At 45.6% G+C, this 23,623-nt stretch overlaps 9 protein-coding genes across 9 annotated transcripts; 6 read left to right on the top strand and 3 right to left on the bottom strand.

Moving 5' to 3' along the window:
* Positions 1–1,114: 1,114 nt before the first annotated feature.
* On the top strand, positions 1,115–3,587 carry IL334_004483 (uncharacterized protein; the record flags this gene model as incomplete). Its single annotated transcript, XM_062936200.1, has 11 exons — positions 1,115–1,313; positions 1,367–1,465; positions 1,519–1,622; positions 1,685–1,835; positions 1,894–2,045; positions 2,110–2,407; positions 2,455–2,570; positions 2,638–2,733; positions 2,782–2,915; positions 2,971–3,320; positions 3,379–3,587. 11 exons carry the CDS (start codon positions 1,115–1,117, stop codon positions 3,585–3,587), a joined length of 1,908 nt encoding a protein of 635 aa, XP_062792251.1.
* Positions 3,588–3,968: 381 nt separating this feature from the next.
* Positions 3,969–5,500, top strand: IL334_004482 (uncharacterized protein; the record flags this gene model as incomplete). Its single annotated transcript, XM_062936199.1, has 6 exons — positions 3,969–4,061; positions 4,113–4,388; positions 4,443–4,739; positions 4,790–4,966; positions 5,022–5,338; positions 5,392–5,500. 6 exons carry the CDS (start codon positions 3,969–3,971, stop codon positions 5,498–5,500), a joined length of 1,269 nt encoding a protein of 422 aa, XP_062792250.1.
* Positions 5,501–7,641: 2,141 nt separating this feature from the next.
* IL334_004481 (uncharacterized protein) lies at positions 7,642–9,019 on the bottom strand (the record flags this gene model as incomplete). Its single annotated transcript, XM_062936198.1, has 3 exons — positions 7,642–8,568; positions 8,688–8,739; positions 8,790–9,019. The coding sequence occupies 3 exons, from the start codon at positions 9,017–9,019 to the stop codon at positions 7,642–7,644; spliced, it is 1,209 nt and encodes a 402-aa protein (XP_062792249.1).
* Positions 9,020–9,623: 604 nt separating this feature from the next.
* IL334_004480 (uncharacterized protein) lies at positions 9,624–11,390 on the bottom strand (the record flags this gene model as incomplete). The annotated part of the gene is made up of 7 exons (XM_062936197.1): positions 9,624–9,907; positions 9,979–10,284; positions 10,335–10,397; positions 10,443–10,621; positions 10,670–10,994; positions 11,052–11,161; positions 11,230–11,390. The coding sequence occupies 7 exons, from the start codon at positions 11,388–11,390 to the stop codon at positions 9,624–9,626; spliced, it is 1,428 nt and encodes a 475-aa protein (XP_062792248.1).
* A 322-nt stretch (positions 11,391–11,712) lies between these two features.
* Positions 11,713–12,788, top strand: IL334_004479 (uncharacterized protein; the record flags this gene model as incomplete). Its single annotated transcript, XM_062936196.1, has 5 exons — positions 11,713–11,731; positions 11,789–12,414; positions 12,476–12,493; positions 12,544–12,652; positions 12,706–12,788. The coding sequence occupies 5 exons, from the start codon at positions 11,713–11,715 to the stop codon at positions 12,786–12,788; spliced, it is 855 nt and encodes a 284-aa protein (XP_062792247.1).
* Positions 12,789–12,978: 190 nt separating this feature from the next.
* On the top strand, positions 12,979–14,640 carry IL334_004478 (uncharacterized protein; the record flags this gene model as incomplete). The annotated part of the gene is made up of 3 exons (XM_062936195.1): positions 12,979–13,219; positions 13,296–14,409; positions 14,478–14,640. The coding sequence occupies 3 exons, from the start codon at positions 12,979–12,981 to the stop codon at positions 14,638–14,640; spliced, it is 1,518 nt and encodes a 505-aa protein (XP_062792246.1).
* Positions 14,641–15,130: 490 nt separating this feature from the next.
* On the top strand, positions 15,131–17,290 carry IL334_004477 (uncharacterized protein; the record flags this gene model as incomplete). The annotated part of the gene is made up of 4 exons (XM_062936194.1): positions 15,131–15,227; positions 15,290–16,451; positions 16,541–17,073; positions 17,166–17,290. The coding sequence occupies 4 exons, from the start codon at positions 15,131–15,133 to the stop codon at positions 17,288–17,290; spliced, it is 1,917 nt and encodes a 638-aa protein (XP_062792245.1).
* Positions 17,291–18,586: 1,296 nt separating this feature from the next.
* On the bottom strand, positions 18,587–20,292 carry IL334_004476 (uncharacterized protein; the record flags this gene model as incomplete). Its single annotated transcript, XM_062936193.1, has 11 exons — positions 18,587–18,628; positions 18,698–18,795; positions 18,853–18,925; positions 18,994–19,014; positions 19,091–19,261; positions 19,319–19,530; positions 19,637–19,738; positions 19,817–19,934; positions 20,053–20,107; positions 20,156–20,166; positions 20,236–20,292. 11 exons carry the CDS (start codon positions 20,290–20,292, stop codon positions 18,587–18,589), a joined length of 960 nt encoding a protein of 319 aa, XP_062792244.1.
* A 757-nt stretch (positions 20,293–21,049) lies between these two features.
* IL334_004475 (S-(hydroxymethyl)glutathione dehydrogenase) lies at positions 21,050–23,396 on the top strand (the record flags this gene model as incomplete). Its single annotated transcript, XM_062936192.1, has 14 exons — positions 21,050–21,067; positions 21,143–21,179; positions 21,253–21,325; positions 21,410–21,427; positions 21,503–21,648; positions 21,733–21,786; positions 21,858–21,937; positions 22,016–22,304; positions 22,540–22,646; positions 22,737–22,837; positions 22,920–22,929; positions 23,017–23,092; positions 23,177–23,265; positions 23,343–23,396. 14 exons carry the CDS (start codon positions 21,050–21,052, stop codon positions 23,394–23,396), a joined length of 1,152 nt encoding a protein of 383 aa, XP_062792243.1.
* Between the last annotated feature and the right edge of the window lie 227 nt (positions 23,397–23,623).

Here is a 23,623-nt window from a genome sequence, read left to right as displayed (position 1 = left end):
ACGAATCACATCCGTGCATATACATACCATTCTGCTGTGACTCGACTTTACTATACAAATCTTCCGCTTTGGTAGTATACCTTTCCTATCTGAAAAGATGATCGTCATTCATTATGCATTTGATGCAGAGTTCCTGTGATGATCTCATATACACCACCAAGAGATGTGAAGAATAAAAGCCGTGTGATCAGGCGTACTGAAGGAGATTTTGGTTTGATATCGACCATCTTTTCTTGTTGAGAAGGTGAAGTGACGCTTTTGTCTGATGACCTGAAGACCACAGCGAAATTTGGTCTGATACTGACTTAAGATTCGAGCGCCAGCCAATTTGTTGCCCTGTCTTCATGTACGGGCAATGCATGACTTACTCCACAATTCGGTTGTGGCCATGATTGGAGGAGTGGGGTATAGCACACACAAGAGGACCACCGAAGTCCATGTGCGTCCTCAGCCGTCTTCAATTACCGCATGGCTAGTGGTGAATAATGAACACGATATACTATGGAGCAAGATAGGCTCATACGATAACTGTACAGGCTCGAATAAGACCCCGAGGAACTGTTCGTTCTGTCAAACAAATTACCTGTCTGTAGTCGCATGCGCGTCTTGGCAGGAACCAGCCAGTCTTTAGGCATGCATCTTCAACTGAAGCGCAGCAGTCTGAATTCCCTGAATCACTTCGGGCGACAGCTTCATCTCCTGTAAGTCATAACAACGACTGTACCCTGAGAATGCTTGGCAAGCAATTTGGGTTGAACGGGAGATGAGAAATCCGTATGTCCTTGGCTCGCTAGCTCCTCTTCATATGGCTTAGTCAAAACCGTTATCTGATAGTCGACAGGAACGCTCGTATGAAACCGCGCAACTTGTGAAATTGAAGTATGAGCTTTCCGCCCTCAGCGCCAAACGTTCGGATTGATATTCACGGTCGGCCGAATGTCAATCAAGCCAGCGAGAAGCATGGATACTCAGATACAGGTAGAAGTCAGCAAAATTTTCAGATCACACAATACCAGGCAAGGGTATATAAACAGTGAGGATCAAAAATAACGGAGGGGTTATTCATTCCTTCTAGACCTGACATTTCCACATCTGAATAGAAGAAAAAGTAAAAATGGTTGGACCTAACGCTGAGACAGCTATTCACACCCTGGCCATGGGCGATCATCCTCTTCAAGCTGGAGATGATCACTCTAGCGCCGACAAAGGGCTTCCCTTGGATATGAAAGCGTCAGTGCCGCATTTCAAAGCAAATGAAGGAGTAACACAACCCATCGAACAGGAAGAAGGTGTGACACGAATCGAAGCGTTGTGTTTGTTCCCTTTTGTACCGCAATGAATCAATATAAGCTCACTCGTCACGTAGACCTCGTTTTTGGTAAAGGATGGGGCTTGTATGCACTGTGGGGGTCAATAGCCCTCATCGCGTATGTATACTCTCTCAGTCGAAGTACGACCGTATACTGTGAGTGAAGAGAGTTGCTCTGAGTTCTCCTACTGACGTACCTGAACTCACAGACGCTGCATTTGCCACGTCCCACTTCGGAGAGCACACCATCATCGGTACGATAGGTGTAATCAGAGCCATCTTAGCTGGCGTTTCTCCTCCATTCATTGCAAAAGTAAGTTCATTGGACTGTAGCCCACTTCGCCGTCGACTGACAGCACGGGACATAATTGACAGCTTGCGGATGTTTGGTCTCGACCGCATGCACTGACTTTATCTGTGATATGCTACTCTGTTGGATATGCAATGTGTGCCGGAGCGACCAACGTAACGACTGTGGTTGCTGGTCAGGTAGTTTACACTCTAGGTAATACTGGTATTACGTTCCGTGAGTGTAGTAGCGGTTCTTAGCTCATGCTGAACACTCGGTTAACAACTTGTCACAGTGAACAGCTTGATCATTGCCGATATAACATCGCTACAATGGAGAGCATTCGTCGACGGGGCGATCAACGTACCATACGTCTTGAATGCTTTCGTAGCAGGATATATCACCACTGGAATCAACGGATATAGTGATAATGGATGGCGATGGGGTGTGAGTGACCATTATATACTCGAAAAGCACTATTCAAGATGTGTTGATCAATTCCTTATCCCAGTTTGGGATGTTCTGCATCCTCTTACCTGTCTGTGTATCACCTGCACTAGCAGTGCTGCTCATTGGTGACCGTCGGGCCAAACAACTTGGTGCGCTATCACTGGCATCATCTTCTTATGTCCGTCGACGAGAACTTTCTCGAGATCCGGGTGAATCTTCAAATCGAACCCTTTATCAAAGTGTTCGGTTTTATTGGACAAGATTGAACGCATTCGGCCTTCTGCTCATGGGTTTCGGTTTCGCTCTCATACTTACACCCATCACCCTTAGTTCCACCGCTACGGGAGGCTATAAGAATCGTAAGTCGTGCTACCGGCGGGGCATTGTTGCTGACTTTGGGCTTCAGCTTCGCTGATCGCCATGTTGGTTATCGGTGGAGTGTTGTTCATCTCCTGGTGCATCTGGGATGGGTTCTATGCTCAATACCCCTTCATGCCTAAACGTGTTTTCAACCGAACATTCGTGAGTATCAGTCGACCTTCCAGAATGAGACATAGATTCATACGTGCTGATCGATGGCGTTTGTCAGGTTGCTTGTGTTACGATCGACTTTTTTTTCTACTTCGCCAGCTACCTAATAGATGGATACTTCGCTTCCTGGGTATACGTCATCGTGGATTGGTCTGTGAGTGGCCTGGAGGTAGATTTATAACATGGATTGACAGTCTTGTAGGATCGAAATTATACCTTCTTCAACAATACTGTAACCGTTGCGATGTGTGGTTTTGCCATCTTCTCTGGATTAGTCATGCGATATACTCACCGATACAAGTATCTTCAGACTTGTGGAATCGCTCTATTCGTTATGTGAGTGTTATCCAGTGGCTCTCCGGAATTAACAGCATTGACATGTGCTTCGAAGCGGTACTGGCCTCACATACCGTTCCACTATGCAGCCTACCGACGCCGTCCTGGTCTTATCCCAATGCTTTATCGGCTTTGGCGGTGCAATATCCGTCAGCTCGTCTTATACTGCCGTTCAAGCTTCAGTGCCTCATCAAGATATGGCCATAGCTGTGGCTGTACTCAATCTTTGGGCATCAGTCGGTAGTTCGATAGCCATCGCCATTTCCACTTCCGTATGGAATAAAAACGTCCCGGCTAACTTGGAAAAATATGCTGGGTCAGTCCTGAATGCAACTGAGCGTGCAGAGATATTCGGATCAATCTACGTTGCCCGGCTTGCTGAGCCAAGAAGTCTGATTAAGCAAGGTAAGCAATGATTCTTCGACCATCGTTTCGTAGCTGACGATAGTGAAATGACATGTAGCTTATCTGGATTCCACAAACAAGCTATTCTTGGCAGCCTTAATCGTTTCTTTTGGTAGTCTGATCGCTTGTCTGTTTACTTCCAACTATTACCTCGGTAACTCTCTCAACGCGGTTGAGGTCGACAAAGTAGTAAAATTCCGAACGGCTGAAGAGATCAATGAAGAACTAAATCGTCGGGCGAAAGCCAGAGATGAGGCAGCTCCTTAGCCCAAAGAAAGTGCAGGTCGCCTTCGGTGATGTACATAGTCATTGATTGTAACTGTTGTTTTCAACTGTATGCGATCAACCCACCAATAATGAGAAGCAAGCCAATGATCTCAGAGGTAGTGAACCGTTCTGTATAGCCAGATAGATCTCTCACGCACATGCATGCTTTTCTACTTCTAACGGCCATATCCGGCTTTTTCCACCCAAAATTGCAATGTAAACAGACAAAAGCTGTGTTTTCCGGACTTAAGGCGGCCGAGATGTAAAAAGCTCAAGAGCACTGGCTCCCCTCTCTGACATAATCCTCTCTCCCTACTTCATCAATATCATTGACCATCAACCTGTATAATACATCACTACCACCTGCGATCACTTTACATCATGGAAGATCATCCGCTCATCGAGCTACATCCTGTCCTTATTCATCTCGCCGCCATCCCTGCTGTTGTGATCGGGAGCTACAAGGCTTTGAACGTGAGTGCAGCTTCAGTGTGTGCTTTGACATGTCGCTAAAGTCGCCTGTAGGTCTGGCGAGCCGTCTCTGCATTGCCTGTCAATACACACTCTGGATCTCTTGATAACACACCATCATCACCTGTATCCGGAACGCTCAAACAATGGAGAGCATTGACTGCAACAAAGAAGGCAAAAAGGGTGGCAACATTCCTCCTCGCTTTCACCATTGCTTTCTCCGTCAACATGTTTTTCATATTCGGGTTGCCTAGAATATCATCGCAGGTGGTACTTGATACTGTTTGGTGTACACTCTTAGTACTCTTGTTGACAGGATCTTTCCGCTACGTCAGTTACTCTTATGTTTCGATTCCTGCTTACCATGCTGATGTACTTGCTCAGTCTTCTGATGTTGCTATTCCCACCACAAAAGCCGTTCGGTACCACCAGAAAACTCCAGAATCCGGCTTTCAATTAGCATTCTCATTCGAAGGTGACAAGAAGAGAGCTTTCAGAATTGAAATGTTGCGTCGTTTGTTCGCAATGTTCGGTGCATTTAGCGTTATCTATTCAACTTGGGCTGGCTACACGTTCCTGCACCCAATTATTGGCGCTACATATCTCATAAAAACCATTGGGACTATAAGATTTCCTACAATGAGTATAAGAAGAATAGTTCAGATTATGGCAGCTTATCTTGTGAGTTCTGCAAAGCCGTGCCAATTTCTTGTTTCTGACAATGTTGGAAGACCCTTGTTCCTACGCTTGGTTTCGCTTTGGGCACGGTCATCGATCATTTCATGGGACAATCAGAAAATGCAAAGGAAGAATCGCAGACGACCGACATGACGATGGCGAGTGACTGGATTCTGTCTATGATCCTCGTGATTGGTGACGTTTTCGGGGCAATGGTTCCAAGTGTAATAGTGCGTTTTATCCCTCTTTCCACTTGATGTCCGCAGAAAGCTGACCATCACTCAGGTCGCTATGACCCTGCGATTTGAATATTCCTTGGTTTCAGAGCCGGTCGATTACCCTTCCGATTCATCCCCCGATGCTCCTGTTCGCGTCCCCTCCGATTACCCGTCGTTCCCAAAGCCTATTTTCCTCATATCTCTTTTCTCTCTATTCTCCGGTTTGGCCATTGTTGAGACGATCTCATTCGTCTTCCCAGGCTTCGAGTGGATAGCGATCACTCCGATCACTGTTTTCATCACTCTTCCCGTTGTAGTCCTAGGAACATCTCTCGGTGCTGCTTGGTATGGTCAATTCGGACAATGGTGGAGATATTCTGAGGTGTAAGTTACTTTTCCCCAGTATCACCTGTTTTCGGAGACTGACTTTGGTACAGCTGGATCCCGGGAAAGAAGACCAACGACTCGTCCGAGAACGGTCTTAAAGCCGAGGAGATCGAATCGGAGGTCGCATTATTGCGACCTCAAGAGAAAGATTCTGCGTGATCAGCTTACTTTATCGCTGTACTTGCTATATATACTGTGTGCAGCTCCTTAATCGCGCAAAGTAGATCGATTCTGTGTATTTTGTATGTATGCCCGTTGGCCGATAGGTAGATACCCGACGGTCTTTGTTTAAGGTTCTCCCTGCGAAAAAAACAGATGATATGTTGACCGATGCTGACGAAAGGCTTGTTTTCAAAAACGACGAAATTAACAAGGTCTAAGGAGGTTCACATTCAAAGCGTGCTTTTGTTGTGATAGTAAGCGGTGCTCACCAGGACTCTCGATTCTGAAAGTGTTAAAGATCCGGAATTGAGGATGGATTTCAGTCAAGATGAGGGAATACAATCGTCAATGGTACCGCATTGACCTGAGTCCAACAAAAGTCATATAAACGACCTGATCTGTCACAAATCTTTCGTAATACCTCTCTACCAACATCTTTCTTCTCATCGTCTAATCAGTATGTTAGTCGTGTCGTCTACGGCGATATTCATCAACGCTATCAGTTCAGATGAGGCCATACGTATAGTCATCAATTACGCGGATAAGTACTTGTATCCGAGAAACTGTCATGATCCGATCCGTACAGGAATGATTCGGATCCTGGCACCTTCTACATGCGTACATTGGATAACTTAGAACTATGCTTTACTTTGTCTTAGACATTGGCATAACCTTATGGTTAGGAATGTCTTACTGCTTTTGGAAACGAATAGCAAAGTATGTAGCATTATAGAACTACCAGATATATAAGTCGAAGTCCTACTTCGAATAATAGAACTTCTTCTTAAGAAAAGTATATCTTTGAATCCTATATTACTATTTCGCACTTCGTATACCTTATCTCGAGGATATTCGCCTTCGCTCGTTCGTCCCATCACAGAAACGCCAAAGTGGCCGCTACAATCAATACTGTAGGTGAACTTATCGAGATGCGACTTTGCGTCGCTGACTTTCATCTCAGCAAGTTCTGATGGTGAGCGACCCTGCCTAGTCATTTGCTGAGCTGGCTATGGTGTCCCCCAAGTTGATGCTCGCGAGCTCGCTACGTAAGTCACAAATTCACTGCTTCCAAACGGACTGCCTACAAGCTACAACGCAAGTCCAGCTTCGTTTCCTTCGCGTCTCTCGGTGTTCACGATTTTGCAGCTCTCTGCCGCTATAGCCCAAGGCAATACGGTCGCAGCGGGATTCGGATACGTGTGTGAGTGCCGAATCGAGACGGGGCTCGCTACTTAGCGTCCATTCGATAGTTTACCATGCAGAATCGTATCAAAGTTCCGCTGTAGAGCTGAATACAAGGCCCCTACTTGGAGAGCTCTTGCTGATTGTTCAGTAAATCGATGCATTCTTGCGACAGGGGTCCATTCTTGCGACAGGGGTTACGATTTGATTTAGACATCAGGCTTAGGGGACAGACTGTGTATATCGTTCCGTGAGTGTAAGCAGTTGAACGGTTTAAGTGAATCCGAGTATTGACAATACAGCTACCGGTCTCCTCACTCCTCACATGGCCAAATGGATTGCTAATCTCACCGACTTCACCAATGGAACATATATTCTTCAACAGTACCTTGCACAGTCTAAATGTAAAGCAGCTATCGCACTCTGTCGCGATGAGAATGAGCAATGTTCTTCCTACAACGAATGTATGTTTTTTGTGGCAAGCTTATCCGTTGGAAGCTTCTACAGGTGGGTCGTCCAATTATACTCCGTGTGCTGCTGACTCGTATTCAACAGACTCGGCGAGACCAATCTTGGGTGCGGTTATCTGCACATTTCTTAGCTATCTCTTCGACCAAGCGTTCACTGCCCTCATGTAGGACCTTCAGGTGATGATATGTGTGTACCAAGGACAGTAAGCAATGTGGACCTCAGATCGACGTTGTGCTGCCTGAGATTTAAGAGTCATACCGAAGTCGTCCGAGCGGGTCACTTTGTTCAGGGTTTCGTCGCTGCACCATCAAGACCTGAAAGCGTACACCTAGCTGTCTCTGAGTATGCCCTTGGCATGACGATCTTGTGTTGCATAGCGCCATTCTCATAAAGACAATGCTTATAATATCTATTCAATCCAAGTATATCCCATGTACTCATGTACTGCATGCTTACGGTAGATATGGTATCTACATACATCACTTTCATGGCGAGTATAGATCAACCGCCTCATGGTTCTCTTTCCATATTCGTCCATCCTTCATGACAAATGACACCTTTCTGAGAGCTTTTGGATCCACCCGGGGGTCGGTATCCAGTGCGATTATGTCTGCAGCACATCCTGTCTCGAACCATCCGAACCTACGACCGCAAAGATCACCACCACAAGCTTCCCAGCCACCGACTGTGCCGGCTTCTAATGTATCCTCCACAGAAATGCCAGCCTCGATGAAGATTTCCATTTCCCTTGCATTCTCTCCATGGGGAAAGGTACCGGTATCGCCTCCGCAAGCCAATCGTACACCTAATTTATGGGCCAACTGGAGATTCTCCACCACCCGGTCGAAACGTTCTTGCAAGATGAGCTCGAATATTGCCATTGTTGGGACAAAAATGATTCCTTTTTCCTTCAACATACTGAGACCGTCTTCTCCCGCTCTGGAAGCGTGTTCTATCGATAATACACCAGCTCGAGCAGCTGCAAGGACACCTTCTCTTGAGTCTGCATGAGCTATCGCTGGTGCACATGCCAATTTAGCTTCAGATACGATTGCATTCATTTCTTCGTCCTGAAATACGACCAAATCTGGGTTTGGATGTACGGGTTGGAATTTCATAGAAGGGATGTATGGATGCTGTTGTTTGGGCGGAAATCGCATGACTCGGCGATAGTAATCAGCGTAAAATTTGATGACATCTGCACCATGACCAATCCGTCGTCTGACCGCCTTTCGAAGTTCGTCTGGACCGTCCGCAGAATCGCACCCCGCCGGCATACAGGTCCCTCCGAGGTGATTCTCTGTTCTAGGCTCGTAAGCGGCTGTAGAAGCGATGACTCTCGTTGCGACAAAGAGTCTTGGACCGGGAGTAAGTCCACGATTGATAGCGTCTCGGATATTCGCATCGGCCTCCTTCATCGATTCCGAGCCAAGGTCACTACATTTCAGCTTACCCTTCGTGCTTATACGACTCACCGATACGTTGTGTATCCGGCCATTAAGCCTAACCGACAATGATTCACTGCACGAACAATTCGTTCCACGAAACTCTCATCTCGCTTTTGAACCACGGACGGTGCTTCACTATATTCATTATCAGTGGAACCGTACGTGTAGGATCAACAGAGACTCACTTGTAAGCGTGCAAGAAGATATGGGTGTGAGCATCGACAAAGCCTGGGCAGACCACTTTCCCTCTCAGGTCTATGTTGGGTTTTTCGATGCTGTCAGGTAATTCATCTTTACGTTGGTGTACTTCAGTGATAAGACCGGTGTTTGGATCTATGGTAATAGAAATATCCTTGACAAACTCCTTCTTCTTAGGATCAAACAACAAATCGGTGTGTACTTGAAAAGTGGGCATTGTAAGTCGAGTTGGACAAGGCAAACATGACGTGCGTGAATAATCGGATTAAGCTTAAGAAGCCAATCCTGGAAACCCATTTCCAGGATGTCAGCATTTGAGCGCGGATGAACTTCAGATATACGCGCTCAAACATATTTATTTTAATTAACGCTTAAATTAGTGCAGTCCAGATTTTGTCCATGCAGGGCAAAGGTACTGGAACATGGCCAACCATGAAGCGTTACTGAAAAGCGAAAAGCGGAGCCGGAGAGTGATAACGGGAGGATATTGTGACGGGACTGTGGAGAACGGTTGAAAGCCAAGGCGAAGTTGAATAATCGGCTACGGATAGTGATTGATCTGCCTGTCCCATATTCTTTTTGCCCTTTTGCGGTATTAAGGGGTTTTAAGCTTACTCGCACCGGGTGACGTTGATAATGCCACGGGGGAAAAAGACCCAGTGATCATGATTATCGTCTTCAGACCACACCGCGAAAACATTATTCCTGCATGCTCTATCAACGAGAGTATCAAAAAGTTGAACAAAGGCAAGACACTACTCTAATTTGGTCTGGTGATGAAGGAGAACACAGAAATAGGTAAAGTGGGGTTTTCGGGCTGTTCAATGGATCGCAGCAGGCACGGGCTCTACTGGCAAAATCACTTCCGTATAAGCTCCTCTCTTGTCGTTCTTCCAAATCCATTGCAAAACGTAAGCGCCACAAAACAAGCATACGATTATGAATACCAAGTTAATATACCCTATATGGTGTAATGGTACGTTAATCGAATTGATACCGAAAGCAATTGCTGCAGAGCCAGATTCAGCCGATCGAAGAGTTGCGATGATACGTGTAGTTCTTGCGCCGGACGCTTCTTGGGGGAAGCAATAGGTCGCCATGTAGTCTATCATATATGATCAGATGTGATCTTATATGATCATTTCCTCTCCAATGAAACAGGACGGTACCACTTACAGAAGAAACCGTAACTGGTCCACGAAGCAGCGAAAGAGAAGAGATAAGGTACCCAGGCAGCTGCAAAACCAGGTGTGCCCCAATCCCAAGTGGGAGGAACAGACTCTGTACTCTGCCTGACTTGCATGACTAGAAGCCATATCGCTGAACCAAGGCCAAGTATCTGCAGAAAGCTCCATGTGATAACAAGCTTGTATCGGACAGTCAAGGTCTTAACATCGAGAACGGAACCGACAAAGGCAAGAGTTAAAATAGTGAGAAGAGGTGTGATAAGAGATGTGAGACCTCGAACACGGACCGAAAAGTCTGTGATCTATCAGTACAAGAACAGTGGCAAAGGTAGGAGGTATACGCACGTATGGCGAGGTAGGTAGAAGTCCAAGAGGGAATAAAGAGGGATTGCGACCAAAGAAAACAACCTAGTCCTCTGTTAGTCGAGGTCCAAATTTAGTCCCGGGCAAAGCTCCAAGCAATGATACGAGGGTCTCTGAGCTCCAATACAGTCAACCAGACTTCCTTGAAGAACGGCTCAGCTGGGAAAGCAGGAACGGGCAGGTGATCTTTTCGTTGGACTTGTTTTGGATTAGACAGAAGAAGAGCACATATGGGCGCGATTGCGTTCAGACCAACGAACACCAAGAAGCTATTGCTATATTAATTGAAGGTCTGGCCTGTCAAACAGCAAACTCACGTTTTAGGCTTAAGTCCACCTGTTTGGTCCAAATCGATGTTAAGTCCGAGATTGATTGCACCACCGATACAGGTAGCAAGCTGAAATAGAGATTGCCAGATAGCTAGATGTCTACCCTTGTATTGGGGTTCGGAATACAACATGGTAACAGCGGCTTCGGTAACCCAAAAGATACCACTTGTGGCTCCACAAATGATGGCACCCGCAATAAGAAAGCCTTGATTGCCGGTAGCAGAGTTTTGGTACAACGCGGCTGCGTAGAACACATAGCCGGCAGCACCGAGAGAAAGACTGTATCGAGCACCAAGTTTGGATAAACATGCAGCTGAAAGTGAGATTCAGTGACGTTTTAGTTGTTTTGTACATCTTCTTCGTAACTCACTTGCGCAAAGAGCAGATGGTACGATCAAAGCATACGCCAACGCGACACTTGCATTTCCGATGTTAACGTTGGCAAGACCACCGGCACCGACTGATGCGAGGGAAGAATATCTGCGAGCCAGTCATTATCATGTGGCTGTGACACAGGTGCGATCACTCTTGAATGATGAGATGCTTACGCTCCAGGTGCCAAGAAGGAAGTCATACCAACGATGACGACCTGCACGAGCGTACTCCTATACCACTCCACTTCGGCAGGTGGCTCATCGTTGGCTATGGTAAGCTCGTTGACATCCGAGTCATGTTGCTTTTCGTTGTCAAATGGGATCATTGTAGACATGGTGCTAGGATCTTGTATATGTTGTGAAGAGGTAAGGACAAAAGAGTGGGCAACTCTGCAATCTTTTACCCTATTTAGCTTCTTTTCCCAATGTTCCCAATAGTCTGGGTCTCACAAGTCCCCTGAAGCCAGGAACTCCGATAAGGTTAACAGCGCTTTTACTATTCATATCCGCGCTTGGAGCGCCACCGAAAAGTTACCCTTGTTTATTACTAGGCTTTAGTCGAATGAGAGATAAGCATGTCATAGATAGATGAGGTGAAGCATGTCTGAAGTTATGTCTGTCTTGACTTGAAGTATTCCCCAAAAGACCATAGATATCATGTCTGTATTAGGACCCAGTGAGTGGTATAGGAAAGCGGGATTGTTCGTGTTTTCTGACGCGACATAACGTCCAGCTCCGCTTTCCACATTAGCAACTCCGGCTCTTTTTGCCTTGCCTGACCGAACCATCATCGTTAGCGGTGGTGGTCGAGGTTTGGGACTCTCAGTCACGAGAGGATGTCTCGAAGCAGGTGCCAACGTCGCGGCAGTCGATCTGCTTCCCGTTCCCACCGAGCCTGAATGGTCAGAATGTCAAGCAACTGCAGCTGCCAACAACCTCAAGATCACTTATTACAACCTCGACATCAGCAATTCGGATGCAGTGAATGAGGTGTTCGCCGAGATTTTTGTCGAGGCTTCACCTTCAGCACCTGTCAAAGGCATGTTTCTCGCCGCGGGTGTCCCATCCAGCTTAACAGTTTTACAATCTAGCATCGAGTATTGGCGAAAAGTCTTTGATGTCAACACGGCCGGAACATTCCTCTGCTGCAAGGCTTTCGCAGATCAGTGGCTGAAGAGGAATAAGGTTGACGGGAGTCCCGGTGCCGGAGGTGCCAGTATCGTCCTTACAGCTAGTGTCGCGGGACACGTCGCCAATAGACAAATCCCTTGTTCAGCATATTCGGCGAGCAAGGCTGCAGTCATACATATGGCCAAGAGCTTTGCAGCAGAATGGGGAAGATCTGGTATTCGTGTCAATGTGAGTTGCGACTCAGGAATAGACGTTGCAGGTATTAACATTTTATCTAATGGTAAATTAGGCTGTATCACCTGGATATGTAAGCTGAATCTTTTTGTGAGTGAGCGCCGTTGCTCACTCTCCCTCCAGATCAAGACAGTTATGACTGCAGGTATCGTGGCTGCCCGTCCAGGATACGAGGAAGATATGGTCAACTCAACTCTGCTGGGTCGAGCGAGCACAGGAGACGAATATCGAGGTGAATTGCTTCCCGTCGTATAAATCGATTCTTGACTGATTTTGACCGCGTAGGACCTGTCATCTTCCTCTTGTCCGAAGCAAGCTCATTCGTCATCGGTGCAGATCTTATAGTTGATGGTGGTCATGCTGCATAATCGTCCCAATGTATGGGATGTGACATGTGGTGCATCGCAACCCCATATATTACTTACGTAACATGTCGCAGTTTGCCAAGTGTCTGACATCTGTATTTTTGTCATCTGCATTGTAATCTACGTTGATCATCATCCTCATTTTCGTCTTCATTGCTTTTTCTTCCCAAAGACAAAAATATCAGCTCAATGGATGTGGTCTTCTTTTGCCTATCATGAGCCAAGCACAGCACAACTGTTGATACTTGCTTCTTGGGTATATCTACTCAATCTATTAGGTTGGATTTCGCAACATCTGTTGAGTGCTCAGCTATTAGGTCAGATTCTGATTGGAATCATCTTCGGTACACCGGTCGCGGGATGGCTTGATCAGAGCTGGGAAGAAGCCTTTGTAGCTATCGGATATGTGGGTCTGCTTTTAATAGTCTTTGAGGGTGAGTGAATTTACCCGCAAGCGGAAAAGTTTGGTTCGAGATCAGTTGTTTTGTTTGCTTACTTGGACACACGCAGGCGGCCTGAGCTCATCTTTCGCCAATGTTGTATCGCTACTTCCCCTTTCCACCTGTATCGCTTTGACTGGTATCCTGCTTTCCATCGCATTGTCATTTGTCCTGATTCCCTTAGCGTCATTCTCAACCTTGCACGCTTTCGCTGCGGGCGCTGCGCTCTCGTCCACATCTCTAGGGACATCACTCTCGGTTCTCAATCCTGCCTCCGTAGGATTTGACCTTCGAGAAACCAAGCTCGGAACTGCTTTACTATCGGCAGCAGTCATGGATGATGTAGTCGCTTTCGTACTAGCTAGTATTCTGACCACATTAGGTGAAGACGATAGTTCCTCTCAAGATTTAATCGGTAAAAGCGTAGGGAGGACAATTGGAGTGACTATAGCATTAGGAATCGTTGTCGTGCCTTTAACCCGTTTCGTACTCAAGCCTTCATATGGTAGACTGCAAAGTGGAATAAGATGGAAAGAAGCTGTCTGGGGCGGAGAACCATTACTAGTTGGACTTATGGCTTGCTCGTTCATCGGAATGGTGGCTGCTGCCGGTTACGCAGGAACGTCGCCGTTGTATGGAGCTTATATCGCTGGACTTGCTTGTGCTTATCTCAATGACACTTGGAAGGTTACATCCCATCTGGAAGGATTAGGAGAATCCGGACATACCCTCGATCAAAATACACATAATTTGGGGTTGAGAAGGCTTAATACTTATCCTGGAAATTCAAGACTTGGTACTACCTCTTCTAACTCTATTCAGCCTCTCTCATCTGGAGGTCTTTTGTCGGAGCAGCACATTGTAACCCCTACTTTACGCTCAGCCTTTGAAAGATATCTGACACCTCTTCTTACGTATCTTTTCGTACCGATTTTCTTTGGCTCAATCGGATATTGTATACCTTTCGTTCCGCTTTGGCAAGGTAGAATCATTTGGCGTGGAATTATTTACGCTAGCTTGATGTTACTTGGTAAAGCAGCTTGTGGACTCTGGTTGCTCTTCTGGCCAAAAGGCAAGTCCCAATCAGCCAAAGGGTGTTCCCGGGACGAGAAGGAGCTCGGATCTTGGAAAGGAGCGGTCTTTTTAGGAAGCGCGATGGTCGCCAGAGGAGAAATTGGATTATTGTGAGTGGGACAGCGTTCTCTTATAATTGGGAACTCTCACTAAACCGTAAAATGGTTCTTGAGAGCAGAATTTCTCAAATCGCTTATAACACTCCTCGAGCCCTTCTTACCGAAGATGAATTCCTCATCGTTAATTGGGGAATCATCCTCTGTACCATCATTGGTCCGTTAAGCGTAGGTTGGATCGTGCGACGATTCGGGAAAAGTGTAATGGATGGTGGCTGGGATTAGTACCAACGACTACACAGTGGACATGCATGTATTAGTCGATCTCCGAATATAGCTGCATCGCATCCTACTCTCTCTTGGCTAAGGCTAAGGACGTATGACAAGTACAGTGAACAGTCAGCTCGATATATCCCCATTTCCCATTTCCACCGTTGAATTGCCCGTTACTCGTAAAGTGACATGATGTCGGGTAAACCGGGTTCTATTTTCATCGACGATCTTTCGATATATAATTGCATTTCAATCTTTTCTCTCTTCTGCTTTGATTATATTTCCTTCTTTCACAGCTTCAACGCTGGGACATGATCTGAACCTGCATCCTTCGTACATTCTCCATAACTGTTCAGTGAGAGAGGATGCCTAGATTCAGTGCTTTGATGCTCAGGTGAATTATCTTCTTTCATTAAACCTTTGCCACCCATCACTCTTCCCGATCGCCGTTTGTTCTGTTCGACATCCATATCTTCAAAGTTTTTAGAAGATCGCATACACCATGGGGGACAAGATGCTTGAGATAGAAGAGGAGCTAGATCTGTCACTGCTTGGCTTAGAGGCTGACTTATCTAGTGGAAGCTCGTCCGATACAGCTGGTAAGTTGGTCTGCTCGTATTTTATTAACCGAGCTATTAGAGCTCAATATCTTTCACGGCAGTCGATCGTGCTTCCGATCCCATCACACTATCCTCTGCAACCAAATTACTTTCCTCTCCTCCTTCTTTTCCGGCAACGGCTCTCGATTTGTTACGAGCTATAACCGAATCTTACCATCCGTCAGATTCGACACTCTACAAAGGAGAACTCTTTTCTACACTGCCGACTCAGTCAACACATCCCGACAAATCTACAGCCCAACACAATGACCGTGTATTTGATAAAGGCATTCCTGTTTACCATGAATATCCCATCCCCCATGATTACGCTACAGAATTACCAAGTTCGGCAAAGGAAGGTGACCGGCTGCATCTTGCTGCATTAGACATGGAGAAGACGGAGTCATACATCAGCACTATCCCAAGCGAAAGCGTTCTGTCCCACCTTGAACAGACTAAGTCACCTCGAGTGAAGGTCAGATGGGTACAGACAAGACTTCCAGGTAGACGTCGCTATCGTAATGCTTTACGCGTCATTCGTGCTTCCTCACCACCCCCTTCCATAGTAGGCGATCCGGCAGACCAAACATCAGAGGAACTCAGTCAAACCAGTCAACCGACTCGACCTCCTCCGCCTCCTCCGCCGACCGTATTTCAGCGCGATTTGTCCGATATATATGGCACAGATGTATTAGACAAAATCGAACGTCAATCCAAACTTGATTCCACGTCAGGAAACTCTCTTCCCCCAGTTCTAAGGGATTTGTTTCCTGCTTTAGCAGATGTCAACACGACTATCAAGATCGCCAATGTTTTTAGGCGACAATTAGATCTTCCCTTACTTTCAATCAAAACGGATAAGATCGCTCTGAGGAGATCAATAGCGAAGATGAGAGAAGGTCTATACACCGAAATAATGTGTGGTTTGACCTTACCTCTTGCTCCGAAATCAGTTGAAACGGAGGATGAACTAGACACAAATGACGAGAGAGTCACACTTACTCCGATCTCGCTTCAAGTGATGGGGAAAAAACTCCCAAAGATATTTCCTGCTGAGAAATCTCTGATCAAATCGTTCTTGATCGATGACCACAAACTTGCATATGGGGAAAAGCTAGGTCAAGTCGTGTGGCAAGGTGGTGTAGGTAAAATGAGAGGTAAAGGTGAATGTGGGTTTAGAGGTAAATGGGACACGGATGGATTAACTCATATCTACGTAGACCAGTGAGTAAAAGCTTTCCGCTAGTCTCTGACGGGCATGGAAAATCTATTTCGGTGAAAGCCAGAATGAGCTGATCTAATTTCCTGTATAGCTCCAATATCCTTCATGGACTGTTACAACATCTATTCGCGAATCCTTCTGATGCGCTCCCACCACGTCATCTTCGTACACTATCTCTTCCTGCTCTGTCTCTGCTACTTCGTAGAGGCAGACATTCACCTCCAGGATCATTACATCTGGTCGCTTCATCACCACTACAGCAAAATCTCGATTCGTTAGTCCGCTTAGGATGGGAAATCTCAGTTTTGAAACGAGTAGAATTGTACGAAGATGAAGTTGAAGATCCCAACTCCATGAAAGTATCGTCAAAACCCCAGTCACGTATATCCACACACGGTGATATCGGTTTGAGAAGATATAGAGAACAGGGAGTGGATGAAATACTTCATTTGAAGATGTTACAAATCATCAATGAAAAAGGTTTCAAGGCTGAGAAGGGCTCAACGTTAGTTCTAGCTACAGGAGACGCAAGAGGAGGTCAATTCAATAAAGACGGATTTCCAGGTGCTGTCAGAGAAGCCCTGAAGAGAGGATGGAATGTCGAGTTATGGTCGTTCACTTCTGGTAAGTCATACAATCACCTGCTCTGTTGTCCTCATTCGCCTTGTACTGCAAAGTTTTGACGGACGCTGACATCATGTTATTGTATCGCGAAGGCTTGTCACGGGCGTGGAAGGAAACGGCCAAAAGGGAGAAATGGTATGAATTGGGTAAATTCACCATCTGGGCGTTGGATGATTGGGCGGAGCAATTGGTGGAAGTGGGGGAAGAGTCATTTTGACTAATTGCATACTATACCTGACCAAATGCAAACGTATCATCATACAAGGAGTTAGCGCTTTTCGTCACTTTCGCCTTTGAAAACACGAACAATCTATGATGGAGGTAGATTCGCGGTATGTTTATTGCACGTTACAAGTTGTACACTTAGGGATGCGCGCGGTTGTGAACACCTTCTTGAACAAACATGAGGAGAAGTATCAAACGTGCCTTTTCAGCCTGTGATTGATGTCATGATTCCACCGAAATTGGTGTTTCCTTGACAAAAAGACATTTGATGGGAAGGGCACAGGAAGCTTTCGCTTCTTGGACGAGGATCATTCTTCTTAGATATGTCTGCTGATTCACTGAAGCTGTATTCCTTTCCACGTTTCACCTCATTTCCTCACTTACGAATTTCACCCTTTAGGCAATATCTATAGCAGATATGGGAGTGTGCTAGCATGCAGGGCGATGCTGAAAAGTGAAGAAGAAGCCTCGTAGAAGGGTTTTGTCCCTTTTCTAAATCCTCTTTTTACAAAGGAACATGACTAAACCTCTCCTCGTTCATATGTTCACGCCCTGGTCTACAATGATCAAGCTTTTACATACCCCCAAACACAGAAGGATATAAATAAGGAGAATATCCCTTTTGCACGCCACTCCCCCTTTTATCACAATAGCCCGCAGCCACTGACATCTCAAACTCGATTTGACTTTTCAGCCCTTTAGAGACATTATTTTGGCAAATCAGAAGAATGAAAGTCTCTCAGACTACCCTCAAATTATACGTGATCGCAGACGATATATGTGAAGGTGATGATGAAGGTGAGAACGAGGGTGGTGAGTTAGAAGCTACTTCACCTTTCGAGTCAATCTATTTACATCATATCGATATTTTCGATACAACTCACCTGCCTGAATTACATAAGTTGAGGTATTGACGCATGACATCGAAAATGCAGAACCGTGTGATTGGCGAACCCTTGACAATGGCCAGACCTTTTGTAGCTATTGCAATGCTGAGAAGCAGTAATCGATCAACTTCCGTGGGTTGTCCAAAGGCGGCAGGTCATCTTCGATAATCATCGCGAAGGAGCTGACAGAAAGATGAGTGTATGATTTGAGGAGATGCATGTATGTAGGCGTATCTTGTTCTCAGTGCACATGCAATGGTCAATCGCATATCAGAACCTCGAGTCTGTTGACAAAGTCTGTCCCGATCACGGTATCGGTTACGCAAAATATCGGGTTTAACAAACCATACATGATATATAGAAATGGTTTACCATTATACCTGTTCCTTCCGCCCAGCAATTTAAGCAGTAGCAAGTCGTTTCTGAGCGGCGATAATGACAAGCTAATCAAAAAGAAAAACATTAAATTTGTCAGTCCTTTCATCGAGTTATACACCAAAAACTGCATTTACATTCTTGACAAACTCATAAATCCTTCTCTGAGCGACAAACATGAATGCGGCGGTTAGTACTGATTGAAGTAGCTTAGGACCCAATCCAGCGTAAAGACCTAATAGAAGATCCATCATGAGATTGATGTACGCGAAAGTAAGGAACGCTAACTCACCTGAAACGCCTTCGACCTCAAGGATGTGTAAGATTGCTTTCAGAGATGATTTGTATTTGTGTGTAGCAGCTTGCTATAAGGTGGCGCTTACACCCATAAGTGAATGTCGCTGGAAGAAATAGCAGAATCAATGATACTCACAAGTCTCGACTTCACGACAATCTGTCCGCGATAAATCATGGTTAGCGTGGATTCATGCCCAGCTTCGTGCGAGAAATAGAGGTTGAATTGTGCTCACATAAGGATAAGTTCCACCGGTAGCAACCAATTTACTCGCTGCTCCTAGGAAGAACAGATCCCAATCACTGAGAGAACTTCTTCCGAGAGCTTTTTGCCCAGTCGATGTCGCGCCAGTTCTGGATAGTCTGTAAGACAAGAGGACTGATACGAGTCTTTCAAAAGTGGTATACTATATTTCGTCAAAGATCAGCTCAGCGTCTGAGCTATGAGAAGACAATTGACTCGCCTGAATCACAGGGTTAATAACCAATATCAAAGCAGGCCCGATTCCCCTCCAGAAACCCTTGATACCATCCTTATCAAGGATCTCCTTGGCAGCTTCAATGGCAGAAGGTTTGATTTTTTTGACTTCACCTGCTTTGGTTTCGGTGACCGCATGAGTAGATTGCGAGGTCTGAACGGTCCAAATCGGGTTAGTAACGAGGGTAGTTATTGATCCTGAGATTTACATCAAATTTCAGTAGATTACAGTCTCCTTCAGTTGTGAACTTAGCGGATCGATCCGATAGGTTCTGGGACGGTGGATATAGACGAGGCGACGTACCAGCGATCAATCCAGCCACGATACCTTCACCAGTTGTTAAACCGATACTCGATGAAGAGGTATTGCCTCTTCGCTTGATCAACAATGATCTAGTCTCTTCATCTGATCAACAGGATAAGCAATCAGCATACGCGAACAGGTCCCTCGAGAAATCACAGGAACAGGGAGACGGTAACTTACAGAAAGCGTAGTAGACTCCATTGGTAATAGCTATACCGGCTAAGGAGCTCGATAAGCCAGAATATAATCCTGATAAACCTTCTTTGTGAAGCGTTTCCTGAATCGCTTCAAGTATAGTCTAGGCAACACAGGATCATCAGCAGCTGGTTAACAGGTTCATGATCTGCGATACTTTGGGTGAGTGAGGATGAGATAGGATGCGATGATAGTAAGGGGATCGTAGAGCAATGACATACCAGATTCTCCTTCTTAGTTTGTACCGCTGCTCTAGTAGACAGATTGACCAGTGGACTTCGTTCATGTCAGTCATGTATTGTCTTGGGCGCTCTATCAACTTACTAGGTCAAAGCCTATCACCCAGTACAGTCAGCACATTCCTCTGCACGGATCCAAGGCAGAGAGAGAGAGACGCGACTTACCATTGATACACATCCTCCTACTGATCCTGCCAAAGCGTGAATTGCAGAGTCGCCCATGGCTTGCCGGTCTGATATGGTAGGTGTCTAAGTTGGTAAAGCTGCTCTTCCGTGTGATGCGGAGCCCTGGAGTGACTGAGTTGAAGTTGATGTGATCGATGAGATAGAAGAGAACAATTGAGGTGGGAATGCTTTAATGATGATGAAATATAGGGCTGTGTGATGTTTTTAAATTGCCCGGTTGATCATCATAACCGGCGCTAAAGTAATCCCAATTGACCTAACTGATTTTATCAACGACTGAGAATAAGGCTCACCCTTTACGGTTTGGACAACAAATGTGAGCGGACAGAGATCTACATGCAAGTGATGGGAAAAGTTCAGACCCAAGTAGAGGGTACTAAAAATGCATGGACTGACCTTGGAATGATACCAGTCCCATCGCCAGGCAACGCTCAAGACAGGGAGGGTGATTGATGTGACTGAGCAGACACGCCTTCCCCCCTTCTATATCTCCACATCATACATCTCCTTCATCCTCCAACCTCTTGTCATGTCTGCGTCTTTGCCTGATCTCTCACTGCTGTGGCCACCGTTAGTGAGAAAAGACTACACGATCATAACAAAAACAGATCATGATTACGTAACGACTCCTCTCACCAATGACGTCGACACTTCTTTCCCGAAATCGGATAACATCGGTTGGCGTTTATTTAACGCTTTTGATAGACTACTCGTACCTCTCTCTATCTTTCTACCCAATCTCATACCTCTGCTTCTTCTTCTCTCTTAGTTAAAGATCAAAAGTACTAGCATCATGTCTACCGAAGGAAAAGTGAGCCGAGAATCGTGCTTCATTCAATCAGCCAGAATACCGTTGACCGATATCGATGCGTTGACGAACAAATAGACTATCACCTGTAAAGCCGCTATCGCTTGGGAAGCAGGTAAGCGCAATTTTAGCATTCTACCTGTTCTCAGAATGGCCTTGCTGATTGGTACCCGAAATCGAATACAAAGGCAAACCACTCTCTATTGAAGAAGTGGAAGTTGCCCCACCCAAAGATGGTGAAGTTAGAATCAAGATTCTTTAGTAAGTATCCTTTGCGTTTCCATCTTACACTACTATGATAATCTCTCTCCTGGTGAATCAAGCTAAGCTGGTAACTTGTGACAGTACCGGTATCTGTCATACGTGAGCTCTTCATGCGAACTGAACGATCTAAGTATGACACCTGAACTGAAAGACGTGGAATACTATCCTGTACAGCGACGATTACACTTTATCAGGTAAAGATCCCGAAGGAGCTTTCCCCGTTATTTTGGGACATGAAGGTGGTGGTATCGTAGAGTCAGTCGGACAAGGTGTTGATAACGTTAAAGTCGGAGATCACGTTGTACCACTTTACACTGCTGGTAGGTCAAACGCTCGGACAATATCGGTTTGCCGCGATCCTGCCATATCTTGATAAACATGAGCTGATTGCACACATATCTCAGAATGTAGAGAATGTAAATTCTGTAGATCTGGCAAAACAAATCTTTGTGGAAAAGGTGAGTAAAATAGGTAGTGAATTACTTTCAGGTGTGCGTCAGCTGATCCTTGGGCAATCTGCCTGTAATAGTTCGAGCTACTCAAGGTAAAGGTGTTATGCCGGATGGTACAACCCGATTCAAATGTAAAGGGAAAGATATCCTTCATTTCGTGAGTCAGCTGTCGACATACTCAGGGAGTGAACCAGGTGTATAGGCTTATCTTAGCTGACTTCGTATCGCTTTCAAGATGGGCACATCAACTTTCTCTCAATATACCGTTGTCTCCAAATATTCTGTCGTAGCAGTAAACGAGAAGGCACCTTTGGAGAAAGCATGTTTGTTGGGATGTGGAATAACGACCGGATATGGTGCCGCGACCAAAACTCCAGGAATTGAGGAATCAAATGTTGCCGTCTTTGGTATTGGTTGCGTTGGATTGTCAATCTTGCAAGGTGCTAAAGCGAAAGGAGCAAAGAGAATTATCGCTATTGATACCAATGACAAAAAGGAGGAATGGGCAAAGAAGTTTGGTGCTAGTGAGTGATCTTTTATTGTGCTCCAGACTTGAAGTGATGGGAGATATATAATTACGGGGGGAGATATACAATTATGGGGATTATAATCATCCGTAGTTGAGGATCTCTCGCATGAGAAGTGAATCTTGATATTCTGGATGGATTGGACAGGATCCTGAGCTTTCTACCCATTGGGGAGGAATCGAACCGTTTTGATGGAAGAGACCAGATTTCAAAGCTAAAACTTGATGCACAGCCGACTTCGTCAACCCTACCAAACTTCCTGAAGGCAAATCAATTGTCGATTTCCTTGTCGAAGAGACTGATGGAGGTCTTGACTTCACCTTTGACGCTACCGGCAACGTGAGTGATCTTGGCGGAGAAACGATCGTCTCTCGGAAATACGTAGACTGCATATCGTTCGATGGCTCACCGATATTGCATTGATCCTAGGTCCAAGTAATGCGATCAGCTCTCGAAGCCTGTCATAAAGGTTGGGGTGTATGTAACGTCATCGGTGTAGCTCCTGCTGGTGCTGAGATCTCTACTCGACCGTAAGTCTGTTGGATCGTCATTGAGATTATCATCTGGTACGCATCCGGCATATAGAGCTGATCTTGTCTGTCATCTTCTTAGATTCCAGCTTGTGAGTGTCAACCGGTCAGAGAAGCAAACTCCACTTGAACGGGATCCCACATGTGCGAGAGAGTTTGTCGCTGAATGAACGTAACAGGTAACTGGTCGAACTTGGAAAGGATCCGCTTTTGGTGGTGTCAAAGGTCGAACCGAACTTCCTGGTATCGTAGATGGTGAGTAAAATTTGTTGACTCACCTATCAGCCCTTCAAGAGCCCTTTCATCGACATAATCGTCGCTGACCTCTTTGGTTCTCAGATTACCTTGCGGGTACACTCTGGGTAGATGAGTTCGTTACCCATCACCAAGATCTAGAAGGTATCAACCAAGGTTTCGATGACATGCACGTGAGTCAACGCTGCTTTTGTTACTATGCGGGTTTGACAAGTACCTCATCGCTAACTGAGAGGGTTTTGACGAGAAGGCTGGTGATTGTATCCGATGTGTCGTCAACATGGGCTTCAACGATGCGCCTTAGATGATAATGAAGCTGAGATACGATGCATATCAGTGGTGAATGGTGAAGGAGATTGTAGCAGATGCAATGCATAACGAAGTATATCAATAATTAAGAACATCGGATCTTTCGTTTTCATTGTGATATTCGGCTCTCTGTTCAGGAGTTACAATCGATACGTATTCTATTCTATTCTTTTTCCATCTTCACCATGCGTCGCCCTCAGCCTGCAATGCTTGTCTGCTAGA

The sequence above is a fragment of the Kwoniella shivajii genome, chromosome 5 (assembly GCF_035658355.1).
Source record: "Kwoniella shivajii chromosome 5, complete sequence".
Taxonomy (NCBI): Eukaryota; Fungi; Basidiomycota; class Tremellomycetes; order Tremellales; family Cryptococcaceae; genus Kwoniella; species Kwoniella shivajii.
The sequence above is the reverse complement of the archived record's forward strand: the minus strand, read 5'-3'. Positions and strand labels throughout refer to the sequence as shown.